Source organism: Hyaena hyaena, unplaced genomic scaffold (assembly GCF_003009895.1).
Source record: "Hyaena hyaena isolate Hyena2069 unplaced genomic scaffold, ASM300989v1 scaffold_2, whole genome shotgun sequence".
Taxonomy (NCBI): domain Eukaryota; kingdom Metazoa; phylum Chordata; class Mammalia; order Carnivora; family Hyaenidae; genus Hyaena; species Hyaena hyaena.
Genome location: NW_024080634.1, coordinates 3237215 through 3249297, shown reverse-complemented (window position 1 = coordinate 3249297; position 12083 = coordinate 3237215). Strand labels below are relative to the sequence as shown.

The 12083-nt window shown below is 43.5% G+C and overlaps 1 protein-coding gene across 4 annotated transcripts in view; it reads right to left on the bottom strand.

Moving 5' to 3' along the window:
- Nucleotides 1-12083, bottom strand: part of ITSN1 (intersectin 1) — a 221074-nt gene that overhangs the window by 64781 nt on the left and 144210 nt on the right. For all 4 annotated transcript variants that reach the window (XM_039228609.1, XM_039228593.1, XM_039228583.1 and 1 more), the window contains 2 exons: nt 4934-5181; nt 2288-2447 (listed from right to left, as the gene is read on the bottom strand). In XM_039228609.1, coding sequence (XP_039084540.1) covers nt 2288-2447; nt 4934-5181 — 408 coding nt within the window. The remainder of the gene's footprint in view (nt 1-2287; nt 2448-4933; nt 5182-12083) is intronic.

Here is a 12083-nt window from a genome sequence, read left to right as displayed (position 1 = left end):
CATTTATTATCTTTTTAAAAACTGTAACGTAAAACCATTACAATATCATAATACCGAGAAAAAACAAAAAGACAACATCAATATGCAATCATCGATGAAAATGGACAGAAACAAGGACAATGCCCAAAGATGGCTCATTTGGAGCCAACCTGTACCTGCTTCTAGAGGACACTTTCCTCTCGACTCTGCGTTGTGATTACGTCTGATAAACTGAGTATCTATGCCAGGTCGAACAGCCCCAGCGTCCATATTCACGACTTCTATGTCCCGGTCTTCCTGGAGCCTCACCTTTTAAAGTGATGACACCCCTACCTCCTTCCATCTCAGCTGTGCACCCCTTCAAAGCCCATACACTCTCTACCTCCCCTTCTCTTCTCTGGGGCTCTGGCAACCCGCCCCCCACACCCCGGCAGCTCGAGGCTCTTCTGTGCTGCTGAATCTTCCCAGCCTCCTCCATTCATTTCTTAGCCAAGAACAGACCCCAGGGGCAGCCATTTCGGCTGCGTAGGGCACCCCCCCCCGCCCCGGCATTTCATACGCTCTCATCCTGACACGACTTCCCTATCTCTGCCTTGTCAACCTTTCCACAGGGAAACGTCCTGATTACCAGCCTGGAGCCGGACAGACAGAGCATGGGCTCAGCGCTGGGACCCCAAGCATGTCACTTACCAATTTCGTGACTTGGGACAACTGTTTAATCTCCCTAAGCCTCAGTTTCCACATTATAAAACAGAGACGCTTTCACTTATTAAGAGAGTTTAATAAATCTGTCCTTAGTGTTGCCGTGACAGTAATGACTGCGACAGTAGCAGAGCTTCTGCTGCTATTGCTATTTCTAGTCCCAAACTGTGAAGGAAGTATTGCTGCACAAAGTGGAGACAATGTGCAGAGACGGCCAGTTACAGACTCCGGTTCCATCCAGCCAGGCAGGCCTTCTCTTTGCTCAATCCGATTTCGTGCACTCCGCAGGCCCTCAGGGCCCCTCCCGAGAACCCTGCCACCCGATCTCCTTTCTCTCTGGCCTCTCCTGCCCATTCCTCTCCCAGAAGAAGGATCCCGTCTTCTTTCTTGTTTCCGTCCCACCCCGTTCCGTTCCCGGTGCTTGACTCTAGCGCTTGCTTCCCTCTCTCCTCGGTGCCCCCTCCGCTGCCACAGATCTTTCCACTTGGCCCCCCTCTGCCTCCCCAGCCCTCTGCCACTGGTTTACCCGACTCCTTCCCGGGCCGCAGGTACGTTCCTCTCGCCACGCGGAACGTTCCCCGCCCCAATCGCCACCCCCTTTCTGCAAACAGCTGAGCCAGGACAGAAGCAAAGGGAAGGGGCAGGTCAGGCCGGGGGCTCGTGCTCCTCTCCCGGATAGGAGAGCACACAAGCTCCGCGTATTTTCCATTTTCTTGCTCGGTTTTCTCTTTTTTGAAGATCTCACGTGTTTCTCGGAGCTGACCTATGTTCCAACTGCGTGTCAGATGGGACCACCTAGTGCCCCACTTTCATCTTAAACTTAACACGCCTAAAAGCCAACGAAAAATCTCTCCCTGTGCCCTCCCTGCTTGTCTTTGAGGCCAAATCCTTTGCTCAATCCCAGACTGTGTTCCTTTCCTTTGGCTCCAAGGGGCGCGCATCTTGTCCTTGGCTGCTGGTGCCACTCGACGCCCTCAGCTCCGAGCCTCCCCACGAACGCTGTTCTCATATCAGAAACTGCCTGACCTCCCGAGTGCCTGCCAGACAGGGTTTTGCTCTGCTTGGTTTGCTTATCTGTAGACATTTCATCCCTTTGTCTTTACTGTAGTAAGTAAAATACAGCTTTATTGTATTGGGTAGCAATATTCAGAACTACTTTATCTTTTCAGAGATACTTTCTTAGCCAAGCATTTAAGAGCTTCCCACTGACTTATAATTAGTCAGTGTGTTTTCTGATAGATACTCAGGGGTCTCCCCAAATTGACTGGCCCGTGCTTTCCCCCGAAACGCCCTCCTCTCCTACTTTAAAGCCTCCCCTTGCAGTATCTCTGGCTGACAGGGCAGCCTGCTGCACCTCCTTCTAAAATCTACCCACTGTAAGATGCCACTCAAATGCCACCTCCTCAGGGAAGCTTCCCTGGTCAGCCTGTACGGGATTTCACCTTCCTCTGAACTCTTCAGGCCCCTCAATGGTCTTGGCAAAACGTGAGCCGGATCCCGCGGTGCCAGCTGCCCCAGGCGCACCCAGATAACCGTTGATACGCACGTGCCGGTGCTGCCACTGTCCACGGCATGCGGACACGCACGCGCCCACGACTGCTCTCACCTGGCCCAGCACGGGGGACGGAGAGGAGCCGGTGGCCGTGGCTGGAGTGAAGGCTGACCTCTGCCGTAGCTGGCCGGCACTTGGGACGGTGAGTGAGGGCTGGGCTGCCCACGCGTCCCAGTTGTCGGTTTCTGGCTTCTCGCTCGTGCTGGTGGGCCACCTAGGAGGAGAAGCAGGCCCCGTGAGAAGCAAGGACTTCCTGAGGCGCCAGCTTTTCACCCGCCGCAGACGCAGACGCACACCCAGGACATTTGTGGGGCTTCCTAACGTTCAAGTTGGGGCACCTGGGTAGCTGAGTCGGCGAAGCGTCAGACTTGGGCTCAGGTTATGATCTCACAGTTTGTGAGTTCAAGCCCCGCCTCGGGCTCTCTGTTGTCAGTGCACAGCCTGCTTCAGATCCTCTGTCCCACCCCCCGCCCTCGCCCTGCACCCACTCCCCTGCCTTCTCGCAGTCTCTCAAAAATAAACAAACATTTAAAAATTAATAGGGGTGCCTAGGTGGCTCAGTCAGTTAAGCATCCAACTTCCACTCAGCTCATGATTTCATGGTTCATGAACACAAGCCTCACTCTGGGCTCCACACTCTCTTCCTCTCTCTCTCTCTGCACCTTGTGGGATTCTCTGTCTGCCTCTCTCTCTCTGTACCTCGCTCACTCACGCGTGCTCTCTCTCTCTCAAAAGTAAATAAGTAAATAAATATTCTTTAAAAAAAGTTTAAGAACACAATGGGGAGGAAAGAGTCTTAGACTTGGCTTTGAATCTGAGCTTCACTAGCGATGAATATCAGGCAAATTACGATAGTTTCTCCGAATCCTCATTTCCTCGTTGATAAAATGGGAACAATATTCTGCCACTTTGGTTAGTGGTGAGGGTCACATGAAATATGGGACAGGGTCTCTCTGCAACTTGAAAGCACCAGAGAAGTGTCCTCACGCAATCAGCACTGTCATTTGTAGTAATAGTGCAATCAGCAAAAAAGAAGTTATACACCACATGTGGACACATGGCGGCTTGGCAGCTGGCACTTAACACCATTTGTTTGTCTGTCTGTCTGTCCGGCTGTAGGCGCCAGGCCATTCGCCGAGCCACCAGGGTGACTGCAAGTAGGAGCCTGGCTGGATCTCAGGGGCGGTTCTGATTTGTAAATTTTATAATGTTAAATACGTGCATTTGTGTGACTGCAGATCCAAATGTAATTTACTTTTTACATCTTTATAAGACGTAAACACATTTGAAAATCAAAAGAATTCCTTTGTTAGACGCCACATCCTGATTCTGGGTTTGGAAAGTACGATGCCCCTAATGATAGCCGGAGAACTGCACACCACACGTTTATCGAGGAAGACAGTCGCAATGGCCGGATTGTGGCAAAACAAAATCTCGGAAAACACGTTATTTATCTTCTACGTTAGCCTAAGCTTCAGTGTAAAAGAAGTCCGAACTTTTAAATCATGATCAAGAGATGAATGGAGAGTTTCAACTTGGAACCATGCTAAAGGAAGGCTACTTCTAAGAAGAGACTAGATAGAGAGGACCTTTCTTAGCACCTTAGTCTTTTTTTTTTTTTTTTTAAATGTTTTATTTATTTCTAGGATAGAGAGAGAGAGAGAGTGTGAGCAGGGGAGGGTCAGAGAGAGAGGGAGTCACAGACTGAAACAGACTCCAGGCTCTGAGCTGGCAGTCAGCACAGAGCCCGATGCGGGGCTCGAACCCACGAACCGTGAGATCATGACCTAAGTGTAAGTCGGACGCTTAACTGACTAAGCCACCTAGGCGCCCCTCACCTTAAGTCTTTTATGTGAAAATCGGAGCAGGAAAAACTTGCTATTCCTTACATCCTTCCTTCCACTTCCCCTGCCCTTGGTCACCACGTTCCTTTCTCTCCTCTGGACGAGCCACCTGACCTTTCTCTAGCATGACTTGACTCCTTACCTTCCACTTGTCTTTTCTGAAAGATGACAAAGCTTGAGAAAGAAACTACACTTCTTATTCCTATCGCTCTAACTTGGATGCTTGCAGAAAATATTTTTAGACAACTGTACATGTAGATCATGGTCCCATAACCAGAAGCGCAAACATCAGCTTCCTCTATCATTTCAAACCTCTGTTTTCACAGTTTTTAATGTCATTTCCTGATGACCAAGGGCGTGGCACCCACAGCGGCCAAGAGCACACGTATCTTTGCTCGCTGGTACGTGTGTACAGGACTGAGGAAAGCTTTAAAGGAAACAGCTTCCTATCTTATTCGGAACCACATGACCGAATTCAATTTCTGTTTCTGACCAGCAAAAAAGTGCTGTTTACATGCAGGAAATGAGACTACTTGCTGACTGACCTGGATGTCAGATTATTAGGAAATGGTATTTCTCCATTTCTTCCACAAGAAAGAAAGATCCAAATTACTGAGCGCAACGAGACAGTAGGCTTTATTTTGTCCCAGGGCCTACCACTGCTGAGAAATCAACTAATTAAATTGAGATCAGACAACATGATCCACAAGTGGCCAGCAGAGCGGTCAGAGAGAGGGGTAATGAAAATCAGCCTGCTCCTTTACGCAGATGTACAGCCCAGAACTATAAAAATACTTTAAAAAGATTACTAAGTGAGGAGTTCAAGACTCCTCAGAGGCAGCGTGCCTACACGTACGTGGAGCTGAAGTCGGCCCAGTTGTTGGGGGTCGTGGAGGGCTCTGGAGCGGTCACGGCCGCAGGAGCGGGGGTCTCGCGCATGGCCAGTTTGGGTGCAGGGGTAGAGGTCATGTCAGGCCCGGGTTTGACTGGAGCGGGAACCTCGTGTTCTGGGATTTTCTCTGCATAGTTTGCAGGGAACCATCCTGTCTTTCCTTTTAATTCTCCTCCAAGCCAGCCCGGTTCTCCAGTTTGGCTTTCATCCACCTGTAGGAAAGTCACCAAGTTTAACGTAAGTGGAGCTATATCAACCCCCGGAAAGACACCACGCTCTCCGCCAGGACAAAGCCCCACGCCTCCGACCCTGCCACACGGTGCACAGACGTTCCTTCATCCTATTCTAGTCTCAGTGTCTGGAAAAATGGCCTCTAAATATTAACTCTGAAAAAACAGTATGTGTTGTAATTCAAGCTCTCACTCTTTGTGCTTTTTAAAAGCTTTGTTGTTTCTTTTTCTAGTGATGGTAGTTAAGATAAAGTGACTAAAGTCCTCAGGCCGATAGTTTAAATTTTTAGAGTTCCCTTGAATTGGAAAGTGATTTGATAGAATTCATCACTCAGGAAGTGAGGCAATTATTAAAAATAACTTAACTTGGGCTTATTATTTAAAATTGAAAACAAAGGTCTCTAATGGGGAGCCTGGGTGGCTCAGTCAGTTGAGATCCGACTGTTGATTTTGGCTCAGGTCATGACCCCAGGGTCGTGGGTTTGGACCCCAAGTCAAGGCTCCGTGCTGAGTATGGAGCCTGCTTGGGACTCACTCTCTTTCTCACCCCCCCCAAATTAAAAACAAAACAAAAATTTTAAAAACCTTTAAATATCTCTAATAACTAAGTAGTATTTGTTTAGCACATGGGTAAGAACGATAAAAACAGTCTTAGATAGTTTCCATGGGAAGCAAAGCTGACCTTAAGCCATTTAAAGACTCCGTAGATACATGATGAGAAAATCCAGAAAGTGATTATTCATAGCAAGTGAATTTTATTAATGAGGTCCTATAGTTTTCTTTTATATAAATTTAACTTTAATGCACTAAAAGTGCACATGAGAATACAGAAAGCTGCTGTTTAAAACTCTCACAGAGGCTATTTATTACATCAAGTGCTTTTAATGTTTGTACTTTAATTCTGATTTAAAAGGATCATTCAATTTCACCAGAATGGTTCTACCTATCTTTATGAGTTACCCTCACAATTTTATGAGCCACAGGAGACTGACTTTGGAGGAAAATTACATTCACTATTAGAAAACTATTTTTATTGCCCTATCAAATCAAGGTCTATCAAAGACCATCTCTTATTTTTATCCCTTAATACACTGCCTGAGGAGATAAAACATTAAACACTGCATCAGACATTAATGTTGTTCCTTGGAAATCATAGAAATGAGTAGGTAGGATCTTAATAGTAACTTTGGAAAAATGGGCAAAAATACTAGTTTTCTAGTTCGTTCAAAACATACAGTTAAAAAACCATAAAAATAAAAATATATCAAGCTCCAAAATGGAACCAAATATGTACTATCTGTATTCAGTGCAGAGTAAGTGTAATGTTTATTAGCATACTAGAATTTTAAAACTGCTTGGGGCAGGGTAGAAAAAGTAGAATCCTGGGCTTACTAGTTAACTCTACATCTGATTTACAAAATATTCAGTAAATAGATGATGCTTGTACTCTGCTCCACCTCAGGGAACCCTTAATGTCAGGGGCAATAGCAATTTTTAAAACTGCAAATTCTCTGAAAAGGAGTTCCCTGAGATAAAGAGCAATACTACTTCAGAGGTTCTATTTTTTGCTTTATGGTTCCAATTTTCTTGCTAACACTTACATCAGACATGAACACATTAGCCACTTTTCATTCAACTCCCCCACACAGTTTTCTCCTGACGTTCCTTTTTCTGTGCAGCCCCAACTGTTTCCCTAGATGAAGATTTAAGATGACATTTTCTTCCGCTTGGATTTTATGCTAAACTCAAGTGGCTAGAAATGCCTTTCTATCTTCATTTATATTTATTGGTGATTATGACTCATTTAAATATTGCCACAGGTTTGCACTGGAAACGGCTGTTTCTAGGCCAGATGGTGCCAGGGGCTCCCCAACTCCTCAGCAAATCCAACAGTCAAGCTCCTATCCCCCTCCACTCATTCTAGGACCAAAGGTGAGCCTAACTCACTAACTTGAGCCTGACACAGTCACTTAGCCTCAAGACAGCAAGGTGTGATGGTCATAAGTAGGGCACTGCAATTAGACGGCCCCAATTTAAATACTAGTTCTACGATTCATTAACTGAGACTGGGCAACCTTCATCTCCTACTGCCTCAGTTTGTTCATCTGTGAAATGAGGATAATAATAGTACCTGTCTTACTAGGGTGGCCGTGAGGATTGTTAAATATTTAAAACCCTGGCTGTCATATGAGAAGCGTTTAATGATAGATTCTTTCCTGGTGTCCAGCTCTGACTCTGTACTGAAGTTGTCTCATTTGGGCTTTTGTCCCGTTCTAAAAGCCTGGTCCTGACCCTCACTTTAGGTAACAGTCTCTGGTCCTCTGCTCTAGGAACCTGCCTGGGTGGGGCCTGCAGGGTTTGCCTTCTTGCCAGCTGTAATCCTTTAGAGCTGGAGGTCAATCCTTGACCATGGCCTGTCTGGAACTTCTACTGGTCTGTCCAGGTAGGACCTCCTTAAATGTCAGCCGCTCTACTTGATTATGTCCTAAGATTTACTGTCATTCCTTAGAGACACAGGGTCTTATCTGGTTAACAAGATTTTTGGGACCGACATCTGGAACTGGATCTGAAGCCCCAAGGAAATGTCCTGCCCTGTGGGCAGGTCTAGCTTGCACCCTACTTAGCTGATCACACCCAACCCCGTTCTCCTGGTTCTCCTGATAAGAACAGAAAGCAAGCTTTGCCTCTGAAAGGAATTCCATATACTTAGGAAGGGGAGAAGGTGTCACATCAGCCTCTTATCTGGGCAAATAAGAGTTTCTCCATCATTCAGGGTAATAGTGAAATCAGTTGTTCCTTTTTTTTTTTTTTTTAACATTTATTTATTTTTGAGAGACAGAAACAAAGCATGAGTAGGGGAGGAGCAGAGGGAGAGGGAGACACAGAATTCAAAGCAAGGTCCAGGCTCTGAGCTGTCAGCACAGAGCCTGATGTGGGGCTTAAACCCACGGACCACGAGATCATAACCTGCGCCAAAGTTGGACGCTTAACCAACTGAGCCACCCAGGCACCCCTCAGTTATTCCCTTTTAACCAAGGAAATTCCCTGGTCAACTTTGACCAAACAATAGTCTCAATTAGCTTGATCTGTTCTGATAGGAATCCATTAATTTTAATGAATGACTTAATTTTAAGATTCGAAGGGTGTAATAAAAATTCACTCCTAATATTAAAGTAGCCACTTAGAAAAAGCACAAAGTTTTCATATGAAAGGGAGAAATATTTCTTCCTGGATTTGGGAAACTTTACCCAAAATGCCAATCCAATTGGGAAAAGCAGCACATAAGATTAGAATAGAATGAGAACAGTTAGGCATACAAACTTTGTGACATGGCTGGATATAACGTGGACTTTAACATAAAGTAAATTCATCGACTGGTGGCCAAAAGTTAGGGGGGGATCTGAAATCTTAACAGTGTTGGTCTCCATAGAATTTCAGTTAACCAGCCCCAGTGCAACACCTCAAAGCATTTGCGGTCAATATAAAAGAACCTCATCAATGTAGGAAACACAAACAAACCCCAGATAGTTCATACACATCTGGAATGTTACAGATGTAGTGCACAAAACGTTAACATACACTGTGTGCTGTAGGGCTTGGAAGCAACAGGCAAATGCTCACAGCAGCTCTTAGGATCAAGTACGTTTGGCTGGAGCCCGATAATATTATATCTCTTTTCTCAAGGTTTATGTGCTTCGTGGCTGCTAAATTCATTTGGTAGCACAAATATTTCTAAAACCTCTTACCTTGTCGCAGAGAAAGGAACCAGAAATTCCCTCTCCCCTCACAATCACGACATAGAATAAGGACAGCAAAGAGATTCAAACTGTGTACCGGCTCAGACCAGCTGCTGTGGCTGTCTGCTAAGGACTATGGGGAGCAGCATGTGTTTCAAGAATTTGCCAGCTTGTAAATATAATGTTTCCCCCAAACTTCTGGATTAGAATATTGAAAGTGTTTTCTTAAACTCTAATCCAGGAAATCCTTCCTTTGTTGTAACTATTCAATGCTCCCCTTGTAGCATAAAAGCAGCTGTAGGCAACATGCAAATGAGTAAGTCTAACTGTGTTCCAATAAAACTTTATTACAAAACAGGCAGTGGGCCACATTTGGCCCCACTGCTGGAATCAAGTACATGCTGGTTCCTCAAAGCAGTGATGATACTATGACCAACTGTTACTAAACAAGCCAACCTCAGATATTAATGCTATGGAAATCAAAGGAAGGCAGAAAAGAAATGGTATTGACTACATTAAAAAAAAAAAAACTCCATCAAGAGAAAAAAAAGGAAATACGATGAATGTAATAATGTTATAAGAATAACACCAAATTAGAAATGATTTTCAGAGTGAACTAAACTGGCTGATAGCTGACAATCTCTACAGAGTGTGTGTGTGTGTGTGTGTGTGTGTGTGTGTGTGTGTGTATGTTTTAAGGATATGTCTAAGAGACAGGTATTTTCCAGAAATGATTTAGGATTAGTTGTGACAGGAAAAAGGCATTAGGTTAGATGGTTGGTTCCCGTTAGTGACTGCCTAACAGAACCAACCACCTGGAGAAGATTCTGAGTGCTGTATTTGGAGACAAGTGCCCAGAGTCTCTGGGGGTGAGCCCTGGAATGGTTATGTTTTTTTTAAGCTCCTGAGCAGTTCTGATGTAGTTAGCCCTGCACCACCTGAACCTGCTGAGTTAGATCAGCCTGTGCTCTTTAAACAAACTTCAACAAAATGGCAGCGAGCAAAGAAAGGTCTTCTAATCTCTAATGCTATTCCAATACATTATGGAAGTCAAATTTGAGTTCTTCGTCCTCCAAATATTGGGACCTTCGAATAAGAGACAGGCTGTATCAATGTCCATAGTATCTAAGCCCTAGCTATCAAGGTCAAACTCCATCAAGAAGCTTTCATTAAGAAGTTCTTCCCTGAGTGTATCAGTCCATTCTGACTCCTGTCCTCTTAAACTCCCAACAGAGTTAGTGAGCATTCACAGATATCTTCTCATATTTCTTTATATTATAAATAATATTAGAACAGGACTATATACAAGATACCACTTTAATTTTTGTTAACCATAAAAAAATTTTTTTGGGGAGAAAACTGGACAGTCAAGTTTTTTCAAAAAACAAAATACTTTTTAAAGCTCCCTCCAAGACTGCCTACACTAAAAAAAGGAAATGCTAGGTTTCTAAAATCTAACCAGGATAGTCAGCTATTTTTCAAGGAAGTTTGAGAAATCTGAGAATCTTATGATTATTGTGCCCACAAAAATAAGTGAATTCCTGATTATTCAGCCAAGAGATTGATAGTAATGTTCTACTACATATTTTCACGGCCATGTTTCTTGACCTGAAACTTTAGGGAATAAAAAATTTGTTACTATTCCATGTCAATTTCTCTATTTTTTTGCACTGATTGTTAACGTCATGAAGATAATATAGTTGAATGTCTCTTGGGGTGTCATGTTACACTGCGTATTATAAAATGAGGAGCTGGGGCGCCTGGGTGGCTTAGTCGGTTGAGCGTCTGTCTGACTTTCACTTAGGTCATGATCTCGCAGTTCGTGGGTTCGAGCCCCACGTCGGGCTATGTGCTGACTGCCAGCTCAGAGCCTGGAGCCTGTTTCAGTCTGTGACTCCCTCTCTCTCTGACCCTCCCCTGCTCACACTGTCTCCTCTCTCCTCTAGAAATAAATAAAAAAACATTTAAAAAATAAATAAATAAAATGAGGAGCTGCCGCCCCTTCAGCAGGCCAGCAAATTATGCCTTGAAGTACATTCCACATTTCACTACATATTTGGGATGTCTGAGATAGATAAAGCAAACACCATTCCAGTCCTGGGTAGACATTCTCTGTTCTACTTGTCAAAGCTGGATTTAATCCCATTAAAAATGTTTCATTTAAAAACTGCAAGTGTTGAAACATTTATAAATGTGAAAATAATACAAAAGTACAAGAAAATGAAACACAAAAGCCCCTCTTTACTGCCCAGCAGTAACCAATGTTAACAGTTTCATGTCTATATTCCAGGACTTGAACTACATACATAAAAAACATTCACATGTACACACACAATATTTTATTTAACCAAAATGCAATTACATTCTACATATAGTTTCTGCCTGGTTTTTTGTTAGTTTTTTTTTTGTTTTACTGGCGAGCTTATCTGTATATGCAGATCTATGTGACTTTTTTTACAAACATCTTGATCATACTGTTCAGCTATATCATAATTTATTCAAACTATTTCCTTACTATACTGGGTTGTTCCTTTTTTGCTTTTACCAGCAATGTTGCAGTGAACATCCAAGTGCACGTGTATTTGTGCAAATGCCAAAACACAGTCTAGCAGAGGAAGAAGAACAGAATTTCTGGGTCAAGGGGAATAAGAATTTTAAATCGAAATAGGTATTGTCGAATTGCTTTTCAAATAGCTTAGCCAATTCATACAATCATGCTGGTAGTGTATATTACATCTACTTTCCTATACTCTTGACAGCGGGATGTTGCCAAACTTTTAAACTTGCTCAGTTGAGAACTGAAAAATGCTGTTTTTTTAACTTGCACTTCCTGATCACCAAAGAGATAAAGCCTCCTTTTATATATTTTTCAAATCATTTACTTTTCTTCCTGTGTGAATACCTCCTCATATCCTTGGACAACTTTTATAATTTGTGGGTTTCTTTCATATTAACTTTTTGGAGTCTTTATTATGGATGTATCTTGCAACGTACAAGTATAAATTATTTTACATTGTCAAATCTGTTCATTTTTATCATTTATGGCTTCTGGTTTTAGCTCAGAAAGGTATTTCTTTGCTGAGAAATTATTCCAATATTCTCCTTAAAAATTTTCTTTAAAGAATTTTATCTTCTAAGTTTAAACTA